Source organism: Mugil cephalus, chromosome 18 (genome assembly GCF_022458985.1).
Source record: "Mugil cephalus isolate CIBA_MC_2020 chromosome 18, CIBA_Mcephalus_1.1, whole genome shotgun sequence".
Taxonomy (NCBI): domain Eukaryota; kingdom Metazoa; phylum Chordata; class Actinopteri; order Mugiliformes; family Mugilidae; genus Mugil; species Mugil cephalus.
In genome coordinates this window covers 16,634,812-16,656,068 of record NC_061787.1, presented here as the reverse complement: position 1 = coordinate 16,656,068, position 21,257 = coordinate 16,634,812, and the positions used below count along the sequence as shown (strand labels likewise).

The following is a 21,257-nucleotide window of genomic DNA, read 5'->3' as shown; positions in this document are numbered from 1 at the left end:
TTAGTTTCTGTCAGGGGGGATAAAAGTGTTGCACCGTCATTGCGGAGTTGTTTTGAAATGAGCTACTTAAACGGTAGCAAACACGATATACATTTTCTTTTATTTTTGAGTAAATTTGGAAGAAAATACAATATTTAACACGTCGTTTGTCGATTGTTTGAGGAGCTTCAACGATTTTTTTTTTTTTAACCAAAGTGGCAATGGCGCTAAAACATTTTCGTTCGTTGACACCAGTTTTTGCAGCTACCTGCCAAAGAAACGTATTTGGACAGTCGATAAAAGCGACTTTGTTGCCAATTAAATCTTACAGCGCTGCAACCGGAGGTGAAGACACAGGAACAGGTGAGTGGAAACATGTAGTTACCTCAGAATGACTGTAGGAGGCAGCAGAGGCTGTAAATGACTGTGGCTGTCGCTTTAAGAGTGACACAACGAAACAGGTAAAAGTCCCTGAACAAACTAATAAACATTCAGACAACTGTGTAATTCAACCTTTTAAGTTCATGTTGTAAGTACTTCACAGCCTAAAGACAAATACTCACAAATCTTGTGAATTAAATTTAACGTAAGTTTATAAATTTTGGGAGGCACTTAATTTCACAGCAGACATCTTATATTGGGAAAAGCACAGGTTTATTAATGATGGCAGCCATTTGGAGGAGGTCCTCTAAATGGTTTGCTGTCATGGTTCACTGCACTTTGTTGGTGAAATTTGTTTCTGCTATGACAAGACATTTAGACAACATGTGGATTGAGGAGGCACAACAGGAGTATGACAGGGACAATTTATAAAATAAAATGAGGCCCACAGTCCATTTAGAGTGTCAGTGAGCCAGACTTGAAGGTGAAAAACCAAAATGGAACAGGCTCAGTAACCTCAACTACACCTCTACTTTTTCCACTTAATTTTTCTAATCTCTGCTACTTACATTTGTCCCTCCCAGATACGTCATATTGTCTCATTTCCTGAATAAACAAACATCGAATCATAATATATATAATCATCGGTTTCATTTAGTTGTCTTTGTCAATTTTAGGGCCTCTTAGTCATGTGTATGCAGAACCGTCACACATACAAGTGATGGGCACAATGCAATTTTTATTTGTAACTACACAATTTCAACGTTTTTCAGGCCAGGTACCGCCGAAATTGATGGAGAGTAGGGGCCCCACATACCTACTATATGTGTTATATATTAAACTCAGCCTAGTGCTATTTATGAATATACACTATTGCTATCATTTTGCATTTAATTTTAAGTTATTCAAATAATATATAGCTTCAAATATTATTATTATTATTTTTTTTTAATTTTAGTGTGCAATGGTAAAGTGGTGACTGACTCCATTTATCCCTTTACTAAAACATGTTGGAATTATGTAAATGTGCATTTAAAGAAATTTAAACGTGTGTGTGTGGGGGGGATATATATATGTGTGTGTGTGTGTTCAATCAACCAAAGATTTTGCGACCCCCCTGCAGTACCTCCACAGTCCCCCTAGGGGTCGCGGACCCCCTGGTGAAGGGCTGTGATTTAGGGAGTTCAGGTCCTTATTCAAGACCATCTACTTAGACGTAGTACCAGTAATCTTATGGCCTTAAATTTTGGCCCATTTGCTTATACGCCAGTTAAGGCAATTTCAGAGCAATGAATAATATACTGACTAATTTAGAGGCATTTTGTTTTACTGTTTTTTGTTGAAGTTTGTTAACTTTTAATCCACTAAGTTTGTTGTTGTAAATGCACAAAATCAAAGTCAATCTGTTTACTAAAAGTGTGATTCTATTGTTTTGGAGCATTTCCTACAGTATAATCAAAAACAACTCTCCGCTCCCTTGGAGTTAATTTGAGGTGCAGCAGAGTAGAAAAGGTGGCGTGAGACAAATTGCCTCTTTTTTTTTTTCTACCTCACTTCTTTTGGTTTTGTTGAGCAGTTCATCCGCCTTAGAGAAGCGTGCAAACCTATAGCATCCAGTAGGGTTTGTTTTTCTGACTCCTCTCTGCTGGATGCAGCTGTCTGCGTCTCCTGTGGTTGCCACTTGAATTCCCTGGGATGAACGGAGACAATGTGAGGTCAGCTGCCTCCTGCAACCTCAAGCCACAATCGCTGGCGAACAGGGAGACGGGGCGAGAGCCAGGGTCCTCACCTCGGCCCCGGACGATCCTCTTCCTTTTATCAAGTCTGTCCGCATCAGGCGATTTACGCTCCATCTCGGTCCCTCCTGCTGTGAGGTTTAAGTTGCATGTCTCCGGGTCAGTCTCTTTCTAAGTGTTGTGGTCCGCCTCGGTCTCTGAGTGCGCATCTTTCTCATTCTCTGTCATTAGTTGCAGGTCAGACCGTGGTCACGGAGCGGAGGGGATCCGTGGTCACTGTGGCGATAAACCGGCCCGAGGTGCGTAATGCGGTGAACCAGGAGACGGCGAGGCGTCTGCTGGAGGAGCTGGAGGCCTTTGACAGGGACCCAGACTTGAATGTGGCCGTCCTGCATGGGAGAGGTATGAGAAACGTGAGGGGACTGGGTGGGTGGACGAAAACTTGTTTTTCACCGTCGTCCAAGGAAGCAGGAAGATCCAGTGACATAAATGTTTTGCAAATTATTGCAGCCGAGTTAACGGGTTTCAGCCTAGTTTAAAAGTCGTTGAGGAGTTAAAAATTCACAAGTGTCTGTAGGATGCACTGGAACAAGCCTGATACAATGAGGCCCCTTCCCTCCACATATCATACACATATGAAACTACTATCGGTGAAGTAGGTCAAACTGTCGTCTTACGGAGGATTCATGGACATGGGACAAATGTAATTTTAACTAATTTTACCACATAAAATTCATGTGAGAACACCTAAACTTTATTTTACATCTACTTTATGTATTAACAGCCTTTTTTTTGTTTGTGTGTGTGCAGAAAGTTTGCAATTTTTTTTTTTATCTCTTCCACGCTCAGTCCTCAACCGAGCTCTCCCGGTTACCCTCTGCGTGTCTTCCTTGCCAGCATTTCTTCCTCCGAGTGTTTGAACTTCTCCGAAAGGCTGGGGAGACTAGACAAGTGCACACGCAGTAAAAAAAAAAACTAAAAAAAACACACACCTGTGAGGTGGCCTGCACTGTGTCAAGAATCGTGCCACAGCTCCTAATGCTTCTAAAAATAATCACCGCACACGCTGAATGAACTCCTTCCCTCAGTGGAAATAATGTCTTCAGCCTGGATCAACCCGCGCGCCGTTTAAAGTGCGCCGCCGCCTCAGAGTGTATACTTTGCTCCTTTAGAGGTTGGAGCCTCTCCAGAATGCGGCTTCTGATGCCTCCGGTCGTAGCTGCGAACTGAAAACAATGTGTTTAAGAGGGTAATTAGCTTGTGTTAAACGGGTTAGCAATTAGCAGCGCGGTGGGTAGTTCCAGCTAAAGTGGCTCCTCTGCGATTCCCCCGTCGTCCAAAACGTCCCCACCGCACATTCCTGTCAGCGGGTCGGCCCGCATCGCTGCTCCGGTGTAACAGGACGACTGGCCTTCAGCGGTGATTAGCAGTGCGTCAGCGCTGCGAGATGACAAGCAGGGAGGCTCAGATTTGAATGTAGCGTTTTCCTGCGAACCATAAGGAATCCATTTTGTTCAAATTAGCGCCGACACAGTCGTTCTGCCTGCTCTCATTTTTCGGTGTCAGAGTGTTGTTTTTTAAAAGAAAAAAAAAAAACAAGCGTGTAAAATTAAGAGTAATTGCTTTCAGCAGGTTTTGAATGTGCTGAGAAGCGTTTCGAGGGTTTGGGATTCGGATTTCTTCGAGTGTTTGTGGTCAGGTGCGGTCTAGATGTGTCACTGTAGCTGTGGGACCTTTTATTGAGATTTAAGAAAAGATTCTAAAAGACAGTGTTGTTAGATTGGGTTGAGGTCAGTTTCTTTTACACTCAGCAGGTAAAATCACTTCTTTATGAATCTGACTGTGTGCACGAGGCACAAGCATAGGTTTTAAAACTATTAACTCCAGATAGTCCCAGTAACAGGTTCTAACTGGCCTACATGGGAAGTTTGTTCAGTAGGTCTTCAGCAGGCGGTCCATGACTCCCAGGGGTCCTGTGGAGTTACTTGAGTCGCAAAATTATTGGTTGATTAGACATTTTTCATGTTTTTTTTAATTTTTCCGCACAATTTCCCCCCACTAATTTAAATTTCTTTAAATACACAGTGACATGAATCTAACATATGAAGGCAAAATGGCTTGTTGAGTCACTGTGCCTACTACATTTATCTGTGTTTAAAGTTAACACTTGATTCTGTCAATTATTTTCTTGTCAGTTACTTATACATACACCAGTTAGGTATGTTTACGTCAGTTGTACAGCTACTGTACATTTGAACCTGTGTATTATTAGAGTAGCTTAATAATGAATGCAAAATGATAATAATAATGTGTATATGTCAATAGCACTAGGTTTAACTTAGAACACATATAGTAGGCAGGGGAGTCCCTACTTAATCTCCCCATCAGTTTCCTGAGAATCGTGGAAGACCTATGCTCTAGAAAGTTCTGTCACACTTGCATTCACAGCCACGGCCAATTTAATCACCAGTTAACCCAACGAGCATGCCTTTGGACCGCCAAATGGAGAAAAGCTCCAGTGTTGCTTGACAATCAAGTGGTATCAACAGCCAAGACCTGTGGGGAACTGTTGGCATCCAGAGACCACCGTGGCTAACATTTCAGCGAGCTAACGGCCTGTTAACTCGACGTAGGAAATGGAGAGTAATAACGTAACTAACTCAACTTTGCCACAGTACATTTGTGGGTGCGGAGGTTCGCCTGGCTTCCAGGTGACAGATGTATTATGAAGTGAGGAAACAAATCCCATACACCTAAAGATTAACTTCCCACCCGCCCCAGCCAATCTCTGAAAACGTCAGCAAACACGTCACAAGCGACGGTCGCAGCTGGTGAACTTCACAGAAACTGTGCGCTCACAGTGCCACGGACTTCTCTTGTGAACACTGTAAACGTGTCTCCAAATTAAAGGCATGTGAATCTTTCCACAGCAGACATTTAGAAGTTTCCACAGTATCAAAAGCGCGGATGTGGCAGTGATGACCGCATTCCACTTTCGGCTAAATCCTGCTTTTGTGTACGCTGGGTAATCCATTACTGGGAGGGCTTAATAAGATAATAAAGGTTAATCCTTAATTGGTTTGCCGACTTTGACAAGTCAAAAAATGTCAGCTGTGAAAAGAGTCTTCACCAGGACCATGAAACTCAAGCAGATGAATTGCATTTAGCCATTGTTGTAAGTTTGTTTTTTTCGTAATTTGGGTAAAAAAATTAACCTTTAAAGCCTTTAAAAGTTTAACTTATTCTCCATATGGCAGCGTCTCTGATATGACTGCGTCTCCTTCATTTTCTGTAACTCCCAGAAAGAGTTTAATCAAAAGTCTGGCCTCTAACGTTCGATATCTAGCGTGCTCAAATGAAGACGAAGACTTTCCCGTGCGACGCCCTTGCGCGGCTTCTGCTCAGTGTCTTCCCAAAAAGGTCGGCGGGGTTTAAGGCGCTCGCGGCGCTGCTCCCATGAAACGCCGTGACGCGCCGCTTTTCCATAATTACCCCGCACTGACCCACAGCTGTAATCAAAGCTCCCAGCCGATGGGTGTTGCTGGCACATGCGCTCGTTGCAATCATTTTCATTACTGTTACATTACAGAGAGAGGAGCTTTTATGAGTCCCCTGTCTGAGCCTGTGACATAGTGTTTGTAGTCCTCTGGGGTGATGTTGTAATTACCACATGAATCCAGCGGAAGGGGCTGTGGTTGCAATATGTTACTCTTCCGTTAATGAGAGTATGGTGTGTGTATGTGTGTGTTGATCACTCACTGCCTATGCATTGGATTTAGGTACAGACGAGAAGAATTTGTGTGCCAGCCAACCCAAAAGCAAGCTGCTATCCAAATTGCAGCCCTCAGACTCCAGCTCAACTTGTAGTTTTTTTTCATCCTCATCATTTTCCCTTCCTCTCTGACTTTCCAGCTGCCATACTTTGTAATTTTGTGGTCTCTTCCAGGAGGGAATTTCTGCGCTGGTTATGATCTGAAAAAGCTGGCCAATCGCACGGCCCCCCCCAAATTGGAGCAAGATGTCACTAAAGGTCCTGGTCCAATGGTAAGCGCTGCTGTATGCGTGTGTGTGCTTGTGAGGGTTATATCTATATTTCCATATGATCTTAAGGAGGGCAAAGGTTCCCATAAAATATAAAAGCAGAAAATGTGGTCTGTAGTGGGTTTTTTTTGTTGTTTTTTTTGTGTGTATATTTTTAGGGGGTTGGGAAGACAGGTAGTGGTAAAGATTTTGCTCTCGGGAAGCGTGTTGAATCATGGAAAAGCTTTGCCGTTCACTTCACAAAGAGCAACACAAATCATGTACTGGAGGCTATAAAATCCGCAGTTTCCATAAAATCTGTTTGGATTGCGCGTTAAGTCCTTGGCATTGAGTGGACCTCCTGCGCCGAAAATTACAGCATAGTATCTCACACAGAATACACAGGGCTTCATTTGTTCGGCTGCGGCCAAGACTTCGGATTATTTGCCACCGTCTCGTTTGACAGTTTGAGAAATGAATTAGGAAATTGAATCAGGAACATTTTCTAGTAGATAAACCGCGGAAATCAAAGCACGGAGGCCAAAAAGCACGAAGCCGACAGAGGAAAATATACACAGACAACATGCACACTTAGTCTGGGGGAAAGCTCATTTGTACATAGGGCTGCGCCGCTGCCTTGTTTACAGAGTGCCGCTGCTTTCATGTTGTCGCTTGGCTTTGCGTGCGGCGCGAGCGCGCGTGCGTGTGTTTAGATTCGCTAATGCAGTCGTTTCCCCTCCAGGGTCCGTCCCGTCTGCAGCTGTCGAAGCCGCTGATAGCGGCAGTGAGCGGTTTCGCTGTGGCTGGAGGGCTGGAGCTGGCTCTGCTGGCGGACTTGAGAGTGGTGGAGGAGGGCGCCGTCATGGGGGTGTTCTGCCGCAGGTTCGGTACGTCTGACGCCCATCTTCACCCGTGCTCCCGCAGTCGGGCACGCGCTGCTTAATGAAATCATTCCACAAACCGACCGGTAGCAACATCCGCCGGTGAGGGTTGCATCATCGGTGATCTCACCTCGGCTGCTCTTCTTCTGGGAAACCAGGGCATTGTTGTCACGTTGATACCCACCGCCACCTTAACATTGTTGCAGACCTGGCTCACCCCTATAACAACGTCAAGGAAGTGTTCCTCGCATGAGATCACACCAGGACACCACCTCCCATTGCTCTGACCTTGGTCTAGTTTTGATGCTCAGACATTTAGCGGTGGACAGGGCACACGTGCACCCCGACTGGTCTGCAGCTATGCAGCTCTATATTGTAGTGTTGCCACATTGTCCATCAAATGGCACCCATAGCTTTAAATGCGTTTACTTGTTACTCCATCATGCCACTACACACTCCTTTTAGACATTTTAGACCGCAGGTTCAGTTAATTTCAGCTAATATTCCTCCATGAAATCCTTGGATGTTATTATTAATAGGCACCATCCTATTTATCTGAGCTGTTGGAGCCTCACACGACTACCAGGGCACATAGGTCATCAAACCAGCTGCTCCTGGCTGTGCCTCGGCCCAGGCTCTCTACTCACGGGGACAGAGCTTTCTCAGTTGCAGCCCTGTTGTGGAACAGCCCAGACCTGTGGTTTATAATATATACTTTACAAAATCAGAAGACATTTACCTATTTAACTTTTTAGATCAGTTTATTTTAATTTAACCTAACTTTATCCTGTATATATGTTCTATTTTATTTCCTTTTACCCCTTTTTTTCTTTGATTCATTATCTTTTATTCTTTTGCTCTTTTGCTGTTTTTGTTTGTTTATTAGTTTTTTTTTCTTTTAAAACAAATTTTTATTCCATTAGTGTTTTATTTAGTGTATGCATCATCATTTTTACCTCTGTACAGCACCTTGGTTCAACCAACCTCAGTTGAACCAAAGCGCTGTACAGAGGTAAAAGTGTTTAAATGTGATTTAGAAATAAGCTTCGGCTTGACTCGATTACTTATAGTAAATACCTGCTACAGTTCAAAACAAGTTGATGTAATTCAGTAGCATTAGCTGGGTTAAATCAAGTTCTTGCTTAGCTATTAGAACCACGATACCGTCTTTCCTCTAATTAGGAGCGGTGTTATGCTACTGTTATTGCAGCCAGTCCTACCCCGCTGCTCATGCTGGCAGCAGTAACAGGTAAAGATCTGCTGCTGCCGCTCGTGCTGCGTAAGAGTCCGTTTTCTTCTGGGTGTGAGTGAGCGCTCAGCTAATTATATCTGTTCCATGAAAGCGCCGTCATGTTTTTCTTTGCATCCAAGCATACATCACGCGTCTCCTAATGCCAGGAAATCGACGCCGTTTCTATTTTTCAACTCTGACGCTCCGTCCGCTCCGTTATCACCCCCAGCCTCCTCTTGTTTGTGTGTCAGAATGGAGTCACAGCGCGATAACAGCAGTGACCGTGACCTTTCGGCATCACGTCCAGAGTCTGCTGGGCAGTCTTGATAAGTAGAAGAGGAAGCCCTCAACTGCCAGGTTTCCACTGCAGGGCCAAGCAGGGCTTACACATTATTTATGTCACACTATTTCCTCATAAACAACATTTTCCCTTTTTGGCGTCTCGTAGCTCACTAGCTCGGTTATATTTTTGCAGTAGCAGTCGATCTTCTGCTTTTAAAAGCTCGAGCTAGGACACAGAAAGTCACGGTTGGATTCGCTTTGTAAAAGCAGCTCGTGTTGGACCGTTGCAGCGCCTCTCGTGTAGCTGTCACTCCTTTAACCGTGCTGCCCGAGGGCTTAAAATACAACCATAGTGTTTATAAATACAGCTGTTGTACTATAATTTACTGGCAGAACTAGATGTAGAGTGTAAACATGCATGGCTTATCATCTCAGGCCTGTAATTTAACAGGAGCGCATCCTGGCAGTGCCCTGGTCTTTCCGTCTGACATGCCATCCTCTCAGACGGTCTGAAGAAAGGTCCTCGGTGCCAGGGCACGCTCCGTTCAAAGCTGTGTTACCGTCATAGCAAAAATGCCATTTTACTCTCATTAGTGTATTTTTTTTTTATGCCCAAGCTATAAAAATTACCATATGTACTTTATAAAATCAGAAGACATTTACCTATTTAACTTTTTAGATCAGTTTATTCTAATTTAATCTGATAACTAAACATTAATTTATTTATCCTGTAAAACTATGTGTTCTATATTAAACTCAACTCAGTGCTATTTATAAATATATTATTATTATCATTTTGCATTTAATACTAAGCTATACCTTATCCCTTTTATTAAAATAGGTTGGATTCATGTTAATGTGTATTTAAAGAAATTTTAATTTGTGGGAGGAAATAAAAAAAAATATATACATATATACAAAAAAAATGTCTAATCAAGCAAAGATTTTGCAACCCCACCTACAGTACCTCCCCAGACCCCCTGTTGAAGACCTGTGGTGTAGAGGGTTCTGGGGGCCTGGATTATATCTTGATAGGAATCCACAATAAGATTATTGTTATTGTGACAAGACAATACATCGATCAGACATATGGTTATGACCACCTTCCTAATATTGTCTCCCTTGCGCCTCCAAAACAGCTGTAACTCATCAGTGAATGGATATGGGTCTTCTGAGGGTGTCTTGTGGTGTCTGGAAACAGAATGTTGTTAGTGGGGGCCTTTGGGTCCTATGGGTTGAGGGGAGGGGCCTCTGTGGATCATCCCACAGATACTTGATCAGTTTGAGATCTAGTGAATTTGGAGGCCAGGTTTTTCATATTTTCTGAGTTCTCCCAGCAGAACGTTGTTATATACTTCTGCTGTGAGTGGTTCTAATGTTGTGGCTGATCCGCGTATTATTGCAATTTCTTAAGTTTGCCACCTTTTTTTTCAACTGCAAATTTTGTCCCCAAAGAAAGAAGGTTCTGTTTTATCAAATAAAATGATAATTAAATATAATTTTTCTTGCTGCAAAGTAGGATCGCCCACTGACCAATGCTGTCATAAAAACCTGTCGTGGTGTCAGTGTGTGAGGGTGAGGGACAGGGGTAGTCTGGACTAAAGAGAGTAAATGCAGTTTTTCATATATAACTACATGTCCTCTCCTCCAAAGTGCTTCATGTGATTAAAATTTCGGTAAAAGAACGTTTTCACCAGAACTTGCGACATTTCTTCAAGTGTTGAACATAAATATTTCCCCGAGCGGGAGAATCGTGCTCGCTGTCATTAATTCTGCGTGTTACCAGCTGTTAACATTCAGCTACGTTCTGGCTGCCTGCCACAAACCGAAAGAGACAGAGAGAAAAAAACTGGAGATAGAGATGCATATAAAGGCAGACACCGGAGAAGACCCATAATGCCAGGGTTTGTGATCTCAACAGTGGGTTGTCAGAAAATCTCTGCACACAAACTGACAAACTCCCTCAATTCAAATAGCTCAGTCAGATGGAACTAATCCGACGCCTGCATTCAGATCTCTCCCATCAGCTCGAAACTATGTTTGCAAGGCAGAAGTGAGCATTGCTGCGGTTTTGACACTTTAAGCCGCACATTTCCAAGCCGGTAATTAATTCTCAGCCTCTTGATTGCTTCACATCTTCAAGGCTTGTTTGTCAACACATTAGCGTTATTTCCTCCGGCTTAGCTGAAACCGCTGCGGTTTCCCATTCAGACGTGCACTTAGCTGAGTGCTTTGGCTGCGGATCCGCATTTTTAGGCTGCGCGACTGGCGTCTTCACCTTTTCGAGGCTGTTAGCTGGCGTAGTTAGATAAAGTTGACTGAGCGTGAGTGAGATTTAATGAGACTGGACAAGTCGTTGGTTTTTAGAATAATACGCTACAGAGGAAAAGTCGAAGCAGGGCGCATTTGAACTCTATTTTACTTTTTCTTCTCAACGTGAAGCAACTGGAAACCAAGCTTCAGTCGCACCAAAAGCACTCCTATTCTGTGGGACACACAGTTTATTTAAAGATCCCGTGTTTCTTAGCGTGTATTTCCTTTTAATGGTTGAATTCTGTAACCGTTTTTTGGGTCGGGCACAGATGGCAGCAGCCGGAGGGAATCCCTGGTGGCTTTGGAGCTGAATAACCCTCAGAGGCTCGCTGCGCTGCTCTGATGTGGGCCAATGTCTACCACAAGGATCTGACAGTTTTCTGGCATGTGATTGGCTGCCGAAACCTGCGGCTTCCTGTCTGGGGCCCCTCTGCCCCGCCAAGGAGGAAATGAGAAGGAGGAGATGGTTGCGTCACAGGAATCTGGTATTAGTGTCTGCTGCTGCTGCTGTTTGAATTTTCAGGGACCTGAATGAAAAACCACAATGCTTACCTAATTCCCCCAAAGTTATTTTGGTTCTTTCAACCAGAGAAACATCACAAAGAAGAAAAAAAAAAGAGAGCTGGCATGTGAAGAGGGAACTTGAAAAAGTAAACTTGATACTTTGCTTTATATAGAGGAGCTAATTCAGGCGAATGCAGTGATTGTCGTGCATTGTTCCAGTGGCTCACTTGGCTTAACTGTTTGAAAAGAAGAGCGCTGAAAGGAGGCCGCTCCAACAAACACTAAACGCTAATCAGCCTGTGTCATCCTGCAGCGTCAACTCAGACTTCCTTTCCCTTCTTCCCGTATTAATGACCGGCCTCTGTACCTGCATTAGTAGGATAAATAGAGTCAGAGAGAAGCAGCCACATGTTGAATTTAACCAAATTCCAAAAACTGATATAAAGTTAGCCAATTCAAATACCTGCTCGGTGGCTGCATTTACAATGACAGCAGTGATCTACTAAATGTCAGAACGTCTGTGAAGGTTCTCAGTCCTCCAGGTCGTGGTAATCCCAAAGAGGTTTTAAAAAAGGCAGCTGGACTCGTGGGGTTTTCAGAGGACGTCCCGTCGCTCATCCAAGTAGCTTCTTCTGTTCCAAGAGGCTGGTGGCAAGTTCAGGTTTAAATAGGAAACTCTGAGTAAAATGTCAGAACAAAAAATGGCTCGCACACCGATCAGGCATAACATTATGACCACCTTCCTAATATTGTCCTGTGGTGTTTGTGATGTTAGGGGGATGGGGGCTTTGGGTCGAGGGGGAGGGGCCTCTGCCATCACCAGATGGTCAGTGTTATTTACTTCTAATGTCAGTGGTTTTAATGTTGTGGCTGATCAGTGTATGACCACTTCAATCAGGAGAGACTGGATTTGGATTTTAGAGCTGCAGTGTAAATCTGCATCACTCTGTTCAATGGGAAAATATTAGCGCCTAATAATCATGTGTCTCATTTAGATATTTTCTCTCTGTCTAGTTTCTGGAAAAAACAGAAATGTGGAGGTCGAGAAGTCAGATGTGGTCAGTGCAGATGAAAACATGGGTCTGTCACCATCTGTCTCTTTCTAATAAATAAGTGTTATCAATAAAGTTTGGGTAAAAAATGTGGACTGATATTTTAGAGCATGTAAATACATATATCCTAAACAGTTAAGTTACAGGTGGATAATTTACATTTTTTACTCTACTTACTACTTTACTTATTACTATTTTTTTAGAGCAAAATTTGAATGATTTTCAAACTTAGAGTATATTACTTTTGCTGATTAAATCTTAACATATTGAACTTCTATAAAGATTCTGCACTTTTTATGATCTCCTCATGGTCCAAGGCCTCTGCTTGCAGCCTTGGTGGTCTTCTATAATACCACTCTGCAAGCGACTGCGAAGAATACAGAGCCCTGGTATTAAATGAGTGGGCTTAAAGACATGAAATCAAGTTAACCGTGTGGCGCTCATTTATGACCCAGCCCAGCTCAGCTATTCTCCTCCATTCCCAGCGAGAATATCAAAGCGGGCTTCCGATTGAAGGTTCGCTCTTTTCCCCTCTGTCCGTTTAGTCAGGAGTCATCCGGAAATCGTTAATCCACATCAAACTTAATCGCATTACCCTCATGGGACGCCATTGTAGTGGGTTTAAGCTTTGATGTGGTACAGATGCCAGCAGCACCAGGAGCGAACCTGGGATTCCAGAGTGTGTCATGTTTCACACTGTTCTTGAATTATTAGTAGCTGTAGCTTTGGTGGACGTGTTGTCCCATCTCCTCCCTGAGGAACGTGGCACCAGTGTTCTTTGAGCTGAACCTTGAATCGGCCAGAACTTTGATGATCATCTGAAACATCAGAAGTAGTAGCAGGGACCTCTGTGTTAATAAATGTAACTGGAAGAATTTCGGTAGCAAATATGATTCAGGAAGAGCTGAACTGGGTTAGCACATATCAAAGTTTGAAATAATGAGATAAAACACAAGGTTTCTTCTTTCCGTTTGACTTGTCCTCTATGTCAGTGAGATAAGCAGTGATGTCCCCGCGATGCAGGAAGAGAACCACCTCTTATATCTGGTTATTAAACAATAGGCTTTGCTGACTCATGTTGAGCCCTGTTAACAACAAACCGCAGCCCTGACAATGGACTTATCTGCTTTGAACAAGAACACAGAGAGAACCCCTTTTCCCAAATCTCATTATTGAAGACCAAAGATGACGTTTTTTTTTTTTGTTCTGCAGATGCTCACTGATTATCTTATATCAGGATCTACGGCAAACGTCTCCCAACAAACCTTTTATGAGCTAAAAACTGCTTCAAGGAGGTGCTCGCCGGCCGCGCTCCAGCTCCCCTTCGTGTGGGACAAAGTGCAGGTTCTGTCAGTCGGGACACCATCGGGACACATCAGAGGCTGTCGGGGGGGGGGGGGGGGGGGGGGGGGGTGGGGGCTGGAGCGAGACGGGTGCAGCGGATAAGAAAGGAGATCCTTCCGGTTGCTGATAGCGCTGGTGCCAACGGCAGCACCAAAGACAGACGGATAGGCTGGAGGTCAGCCCGGCTCTTTATCTGTTCTTCTCCGAGTCGTGCCCCCATTCCGTCTCCGTGGTTGTTGCGGTCTTCTGCCATGTGTGTTCGTCACTCTTCCCTTTCCTGTGCTGGACTCGACACGGCAGAGAGGCTCCTTGTTCTAATCAACTCTCGCCGGCTGAGGACTACAGCAGTGTTCCCGAACCAGCGGTGCATGTAACCCAAGACGTAGTCAGTGGCCAGAAGTTTGAATGGAAAGACTGCAGCTAATTAAAGGAGTGCAATTTATTTAAAAACCAATACTGACTAAATCTTAGCTGGAACGTTGAGTGTTACATTTAAGTGTTTGAGGGAGGTTAACGGGTGAAAACTACTGAAAAACTGTTGAATTTATCCCTAAAATGATCAGTAAACTGTTTAAATAGGTCAAAATCACAAAGGTTTTAGCAGCTCGCTGAAAGAGCTCCAAGTCTGGTTAAAAGCTCAAAGTGCTGGATAAACAGTTAAAAGTGCGTGTGTGTGTGTACGGCGCACAGATGTACTTGCAGATGAACGTGCGTGCGCGTAGCTGCGTGTGGAACGGAACAAAACACTTAGTCAACACTGAAAAGACCTTGGACCAGACACATGTACACACACCTGTGCCGCAAGAATCCCAGCTATTTCTGTGTTTGAATTTCAGCAATAGTTGTCATTTCCTCCGCCCGCCGTGTTTTGTCTCCCGTGTCGTATTTTTGGTTTCAGTTGAGCACATTCCAGTAATGAAGGATGACTGAAAAACTGAGCGAAATCTGCCATTTGCAGACAGTGCAGACCCCCCCCCCCCCACCCCCCCCCCACGACCACCCCCCCCCCCCCCCCCCCCCCCCCGATCCCCTCACAAACCCCTCACCATTCCCTCTCACGCCTAATCACAGTCTTCTGCCTGTCAGAGCTCCACATGTGCCGACTGCCCGAGCCTGAACCAGACCGCCGGATCGGTCGCACATGTATTAACGCCGGTATTCCATGTATTCCGCTTTAATTTATTTGAACGACACGCAGAAAAAAGAAGGGGGGGCTCGCGGAGAATGAATAGCATCACGTTATTTCCACGACTCCCCACAGAATGAGAGGAGGGGGTGGGGTGGGGCGGGGTGTGGGTGAGGGGATGATTTGGGGTTATGAAAACATGTTCGACACATGTGCTCTCAATAAGAGGCGGTCAAATAGAATCAGCGACTCGGAGGAATTAAGGGAGTCGAGATTGCGGCGTGGAACTTGGGAGGACCGAACGGTAGAAAGTATGCCAGTGGCAGCTGGTGCTCTTTAGAAATTAGGACGGCCGCCAGGAGCTCGCTTTTACCTTGCAGCTCCTTTCTTCTCGTTTCCCCTCCTCCTTCTCTCCCGGGCGGGACACCGTAATAATGCAAATGAGTCCAGCGAGACCGAGAGTACGAAGGCGTCTGAGAGCATTGATGTGAAGAAAGCAGAGTTACTGTTGAGGAGTGAGATTGTTTCAGAACCTCCTTCCCCCGACCGATGAAGCCTACATCACTGTCAGCAGTGTATTACATATCTCTCTAAGTGTTTCTTCAGCTGTTTTCACACAGCTCCGGTGACCTGAACGCGTCACACAGGCACAGTGGCGTACATTAACCCACATTTTTAAAGGTCTCTGAAGGTGCCTTTAACCAACCCTACACCTTTGGTCAGGATATTTCACAGGATTGTGTAGCAACGCTGTATGAGGACAGTGTAGATACTGTGGCGTTGTGCATCATGTTGTCAACACATTTACCTACATGCACCTCTGAATGTCCTCGTTGCACATTTATCACAGATACACTCCATATTTCGTCAACAATATCTTTTTTTTAGGAGTTCCCCTGATTGACGGAGGGACGGTGCGGCTCCCGCGTCTCATCGGCCTGTCGAGGGCGCTCGACCTGATTCTTACCGGACGACCAGTCGGAGCGCAGGAGGCCCTCGCTTTCGGCCTGGCCAACAGAGTCGTCCCCGATGGTCAAGGTATTTTATTTTAGCTGATGTTTCTGTGAGCGCCATGTCTTAGCTCAGGGGCGGAATCAGACCTCAACGCTTTTTAATCACCAGTTGAAACATTATGACCACCTTCCTAATATTGTGACTCATCAGAGAATGAACATGGGCCTTCTGAGGGTGTCTAGAGACAGAATGTTGTTAGTGGGGGATTTGGGGTCCTATGGGTTGAGGGGAGGGGCCTCTGTGGATCATCCCACAGATACTTGATCAGTTTGAGATCTAGTGAATTTGGAGGCCAGGTCAACAACTTGTGCTGTTTTTCATGTCTTTTGAGTTGTTCCTAAACCACTGCTGCCATCAAGGAGTGTCATCGCTATGGGGTTGGTTTTAATGTTGTGGCTGATCTGTGTATATACCGAGCATTTGGTATTGAAAAGTCTGAAGCACCTAAGGTTGGCAACAAATACAGCACACAGCGTGTATGTCGTATTCTGTATTATTTGATCAGATGTTTTTTTTTTTTTTATCTAAAACTGGATTTTTTTTTATCTAAAACTATATTTCTAAGCGTTAAAGACAGCAAGTCCTACAGTATATTATGTTGCCACCAGTCTAGAAGTAACAATTTTTATGGATTTACTAAATGTTTCTGCTCAAAACAATAAGATAACAGCTGTTAACAAGTAGGACATAAAAAAAAAACCTCCAGGAAACATGATCTGAATAAATCATGGTGCAGCGTACAGAACTAAGCAGGTACTGTTGTATTCTCCAGGGCGTAAAAACACTGTGGAGACAAGTTGTGAAGACCCCAAACAGATTAGAGTCTGGGATCCATTTTCATTCAGGAAACATAGATTTTAAGAAACTCTCCTGTGTGAAAGATCAGACAATCACTTAGTATCTGGATTTATCCCAGTGAATCTGTTTTCTTTATTTGGCTCAAACACCACACCGAAGCTATAAATCACCACGTGCGCAGGCTATGTGCTGTATATGCAATATAAGCTATATGCACACATCTTAATGTGGTATTTCCTGTCTTACATTAATTCATGAACGCTCCTGTGCTCTAAAAATCCCTCAAAAAGCCGTTCCATGTGTTCTTCGGAGCCCTGATAGCATCCCTCTTTGTATGTTAGAAGAAGATTAGTTTAATTCTTTTAGGAAGTTCTTCTTCCCACAGTCAGTCCTCGGCCTAATTGCCTCTCTGAAGGATGATCGTTTAGGGCATGTTTGACATCAGAGGGGCAACAGAAGAAGTAGCAGCTCATAAACACGCGATGAGGGCATCAGAGTGTGCCATTGCGAGGCGTAGTTTTTCCGTTGCACTGATCTGGATGTAGGCCAGCGCTTTCATGTGGCTGAGGAGGCTGAGTGGCGCGAAGCTCTCGCAGATCCATCAGCAGCATTAAAGCACTGATGGTTTTCTAATAATGGAAAAGGGAAATAATAAAACGCAAGGGTCTGTGTGTTTTTTGAACACTCTACATCCTTCATGCGCCCGCCGCGGTGTTGACTGACTGACTTCACGCTGCAACAACCACAGCCTTGGAGGCAGCGCTGCAGTTAGCGGAGCAGATCAGCGCCTTCCCTCAGCAGTGTCTGCGGGCCGACCGCTCCTCGGCCATCTACAGCTGCTTCGACGCTCCATCCTTCACGCAGGTACGCTTCGCTTGGGGATTTAATGCCGTCGTGGCTCAGCTGTGGCACCAGCTTGTCTGATTCATGGCCAGTTTTTCCCTTTTATTCAATTGTATGTGGGTCCACGAGTACGTCGGTGTGTGAATATCTTAAAATAACCTAAGAATTGTTATAAATTAGATCATAGGTCTTCAAAAGTGGGTCCGCGACCGCTAGGGGGTCAGTGGAGGTACTGCAGGGGGAGTCGTAAAATCTCTGGTTGATTAGACCTTTTTTTTATACATTTAAAAAAAAATTTAATTTCCCTAAGAAATTTTTATTTATTTGAATGCACATTAACATGAATCCAGCATATTTTAGTAAAAGGATGGGGGATAGCTTTAATATTGAATGCAAATGATAATACTAATAATAATAATAATAATAACAATGTCTATTTAGAAATAGCACTAGACCAAGTTTTAATATGCATATAGTAGGTAGGGGGTCCCTGCTCAATCTCTCCATCAGTTTGGGGATCCTTAAAGACCCCTGAATTAGATTGTATACTATGTAACCATGGTCACCTTGTTACTGTATGTGATATCCAAGAAGCTTTTGTCACTTGAAAGTCCTTGAGGTCCAGATAACTCTAGTAATAAGAGATAACTTAACACTATTTTTATTGACCACAAATAGAAATAATCTAATCGGCTCCCCCACAGTAACCATCAGCCTTTCTATTATAATCAAATTCTGACTCATCTGAAAATTCAAATATAATTTGAGTAATGCAATAACTGTACAAGAAAAGACTGCTTTAAGCATATGCCTCAGTGCCTCAGTAATGTCAAAACAAATCAAAGTTGTGACGCATTTGTTTGCCGTTGCTGACTCAAGCTGCAACAGTAGATTTATTAATGTATTTTTTGCTTCTTTCAGCTTGTTTTCATTGATGTCTCCGGTTCTTTCCAGGCCATGCAGCATGAGACCGACCGTGGAGTTCCTGTCCTCCGAGCAGAAAGCATCGCCGGGGCAATGCAGTTCACCAGTGGAGCAGGAAGGGGAGGAAAATTCTCCTAGGATTTAGCTTGTGAAGTGAATTGTAATTGTAAGTCAGGTGATTTACAGTAGTTCAGTCTGTTGGTCCACAGTCTTGAGAGATTGCTGAGCGGTGCTGTTTCAAATATGCAGAACCAATTCTGATCTGTTTTAGAAATTGTTTCAGCATTAAACGTCTGGTTTTGTGTGAAGCTAGTTCCAGTTCCTTGTAGTTTCCCATTTTCTTCAGATAGCGGGGTAGCAGCTGTGAAATATACTAGTTAAGCTGATTTTATTTGTTATGTAACAACAGCCTAATTTGCGTTATTAGCAATATGGTTTGTTTTGGGTGAAACAACATCTAAAATACCAGGATCATAAGACGACCGTGGGAAAGAAAGTATGCAAACATACAGACTCCAAACATTGAATGCCATCATCGTTCTGCAGCCTCCACGTTTTTTGTAATAATTTTTTAAGGTGTTTCTGATCAAAATGAAGCACAGACCAAAAACCTGGTTTAAAAGAAGCTTCTGAATTCAAAAATATGCACGCTGTATTGAATAAATCACCTAAATCTTTTATTTTGAAAGCCAGCATTATTGTGGAGAATCGCTGAAACATCTTTATGTGCTTGTTGTAGCTTGGGACCACAAAGCTAATCCGGCACAAGAGATTAAAAACAGGCTTCACAGGCAGCAAATCTGCAGGGGCTTGTCACTGTTGACTTACGGCAGAAAAAAAAAAAAAAACACCTATAACCTGGAAAATATGTGCGCTTGCATACGTGTGTAACCTTAGCGATAGAATTTCCGCAAAAATAATGTAGCACTTCCTATCAGATCTGAGCCAGGTGTAAGCATTCTTTACTGTCGCAGTGCATGCGCTCGTAACGCTCGATTCTCTCTGTGTGTGCAGGTTTGTGAGAACACATCTGTGACCTTTTAAGACTCCTGAATAAAAATGTCACACAGGAGAAACTAAAGCTAAGAAGTATGGTGATGTGTGCCAGACAGACAAAGACCTCATTAGGTCTAGGAGGTGTCCTGTCTAGACAGTGTGATGACAGGACACAGAGCTTCTGTTTAATGTTTCCTCCTCCCACTGCTTCCAATTCAGCCGACACACACACACACACACACACACACACACACGCATACATCACCTGCTCTGCCTTGGGGGATACACACATTCACACACACGCATATATATACACACACTGCAGATCAATGTCAGGTAAATATGTAGCGGTATTAAAGTGCTTATGGATTCATCGTTGGATTGTTGTGAGAAGACGGAATGAGCTTCACTTCATTTTATCTGTTTGCAAACTGGATAGTATAACACATGCTTAAGATGAATGAGCCATGAATTGAAATGTGTATTCCATGCTCTGTTCGTTACCAAGAGCTGACTCATACGAATCGGTAAAAATTACCCGTTTCCTTCCACAGTTTTATCCAGAAAACGACTAGTTCCCTGTTTCTGCATTTAGTGCCAGAGCAAAAAAAAAAAAAAAAGCCAAAACCATTCACAAAATCATTTCCAGGGAAAGAATTTATTTTTATTTGCACAAACTAGGCGTAACCACTGAATCTGCGTTTCAAATCAGGAGGAAATGGGGAACATGGATGCCAGACTAAAAAAAGCTGATAGAAGACATCCATAAGAGCACTGGTTCTCTCCAGTTACCTCTTAAACACGCGCATTTTAAGTCATTCGTAAGTTGTTGCACAGTATTTTTATACTGTACTGACAGGACTTCTGCTTAACCCTTTGACTTCCACACTAAGAAATACGATTAATCGCGATTAAATATCGTTCGTTTTTTAATCTATGTTAACAGTGTGCACTGTAAACTGAGTATTTTGACATATTATTATTACACATTATTACATTATTATTCACACGGTTGTACAGATTCATACAATATAAATACTGAAGCTGTATGATGTGTATATTCGAGCTATGGTCATCTGTTCAAAAGCGCTATAGCTCAAAATGAGAAATTAAGCATTTTATTGTCGATTACTACTATTACTACAAAAGAGATCAACCGTGTGGTTACAATGCTAGTCAAAGGGTTAATAGGCTGGAAACATGTTTTTATAAATCCTAAAGTCTCTGGCTTGTCTTTGAAATTGGCTGCATATAATATATTATAAAGGTTTTACTGAACAGGCAGATGAGAGAGATGAATGTTTAATCTGTATGGTGTTGTATCTATAGTCTGGAGGCTACCCAGCGGTGGATGTTTGTGCGTGGTGGTGGTATGTGTAGCTTTGATGCTGGTTCTCACTCTTCACAGGCAGATAAGATAGGCTCCGGCAGCAGCAGTAGCAGAGACGCTCAGAGATATGGACACCTTTGGTCCTTATCGGCAGGACCATCGGGGTCTGAAAGGACCACGAAGACACAACACAGGTTAGGGTGAAAGGAATGACGGAGGGACAAGACAGGAGAGGGGGAATTATGAATTTTAAAGACTTTTCAGGCTGTCTCTGTTCACATGATGATTTGTAGAATAGATTTATCTGCGCTCCGCTAGTGCTTTGTATTTTGTTCTTGTTATTATGCTACAATAAAGCTTCAACTTTATATGGAGTGGGTTTAAAATGTAAGCATCCAAAAGTAACCGGGCTCTTAGGCAGTAAAGGTCAGCGCAGCTCATGCTCAAAAAGTGAATAGTTGAGTGAAGAAACTAAAAATATGAGGTGTACAAACTGACGAAAC

The 21,257-nt window shown here is 43.4% G+C and overlaps 2 protein-coding genes across 5 annotated transcripts in view; both read left to right on the top strand.

The window, feature by feature from the left end:
• The first annotated feature begins 26 nt into the window (after positions 1–26).
• zgc:101569 (uncharacterized protein LOC449822 homolog) lies at positions 27–21,122 on the top strand. 4 transcript variants are annotated; one of them, XM_047568261.1, is made up of 8 exons: positions 27–342; positions 2,328–2,498; positions 6,043–6,140; positions 6,859–7,003; positions 15,738–15,887; positions 17,410–17,525; positions 18,459–18,594; positions 20,833–21,122. In XM_047568261.1, exons 1-7 carry the CDS (start codon positions 201–203, stop codon positions 18,564–18,566), a joined length of 930 nt encoding a protein of 309 aa, XP_047424217.1. In that variant the 5' UTR covers positions 27–200; the 3' UTR covers positions 18,567–18,594; positions 20,833–21,122. The 4 variants fall into 4 exon arrangements, with proteins under 4 accessions (XP_047424217.1, XP_047424218.1, XP_047424216.1 ...); XM_047568263.1 differs by lacking the exon at positions 20,833–21,122 and adding an exon at positions 2,016–2,255 and having other exon boundaries at positions 239–342; positions 18,459–19,106; XM_047568262.1 differs by lacking the exon at positions 20,833–21,122 and having other exon boundaries at positions 2,334–2,498; positions 18,459–19,106.
• Positions 20,776–21,257, top strand: part of bmp6 (bone morphogenetic protein 6) — a 48,729-nt gene continuing 48,247 nt past the window's right edge. Inside the window, exon 1 of the mRNA XM_047568258.1 lies at positions 20,776–20,948. Coding sequence (XP_047424214.1) covers positions 20,776–20,948 — 173 coding nt within the window. The remainder of the gene's footprint in view (positions 20,949–21,257) is intronic.

What these genes read in the sequence shown, in the direction of transcription:
- zgc:101569 (XM_047568261.1), top strand. Translation starts at nt 201, where the DNA reads ATGGCGCTAAAACATTTTCGTTCGTTGACACCAGTTTTTGCAGCTACC. An exon ending in GGCCGTCCTGCATGGGAGAG is followed by an intron (nt 2,499 to 6,042) that starts GTATGAGAAACG and finishes GGTCTCTTCCAG; the next exon opens with GAGGGAATTTCTGCGCTGGT. An exon ending in ACGCTCCATCCTTCACGCAG is followed by an intron (nt 17,526 to 18,458) that starts GTACGCTTCGCT and finishes GGTTCTTTCCAG; the next exon opens with GCCATGCAGCATGAGACCGA.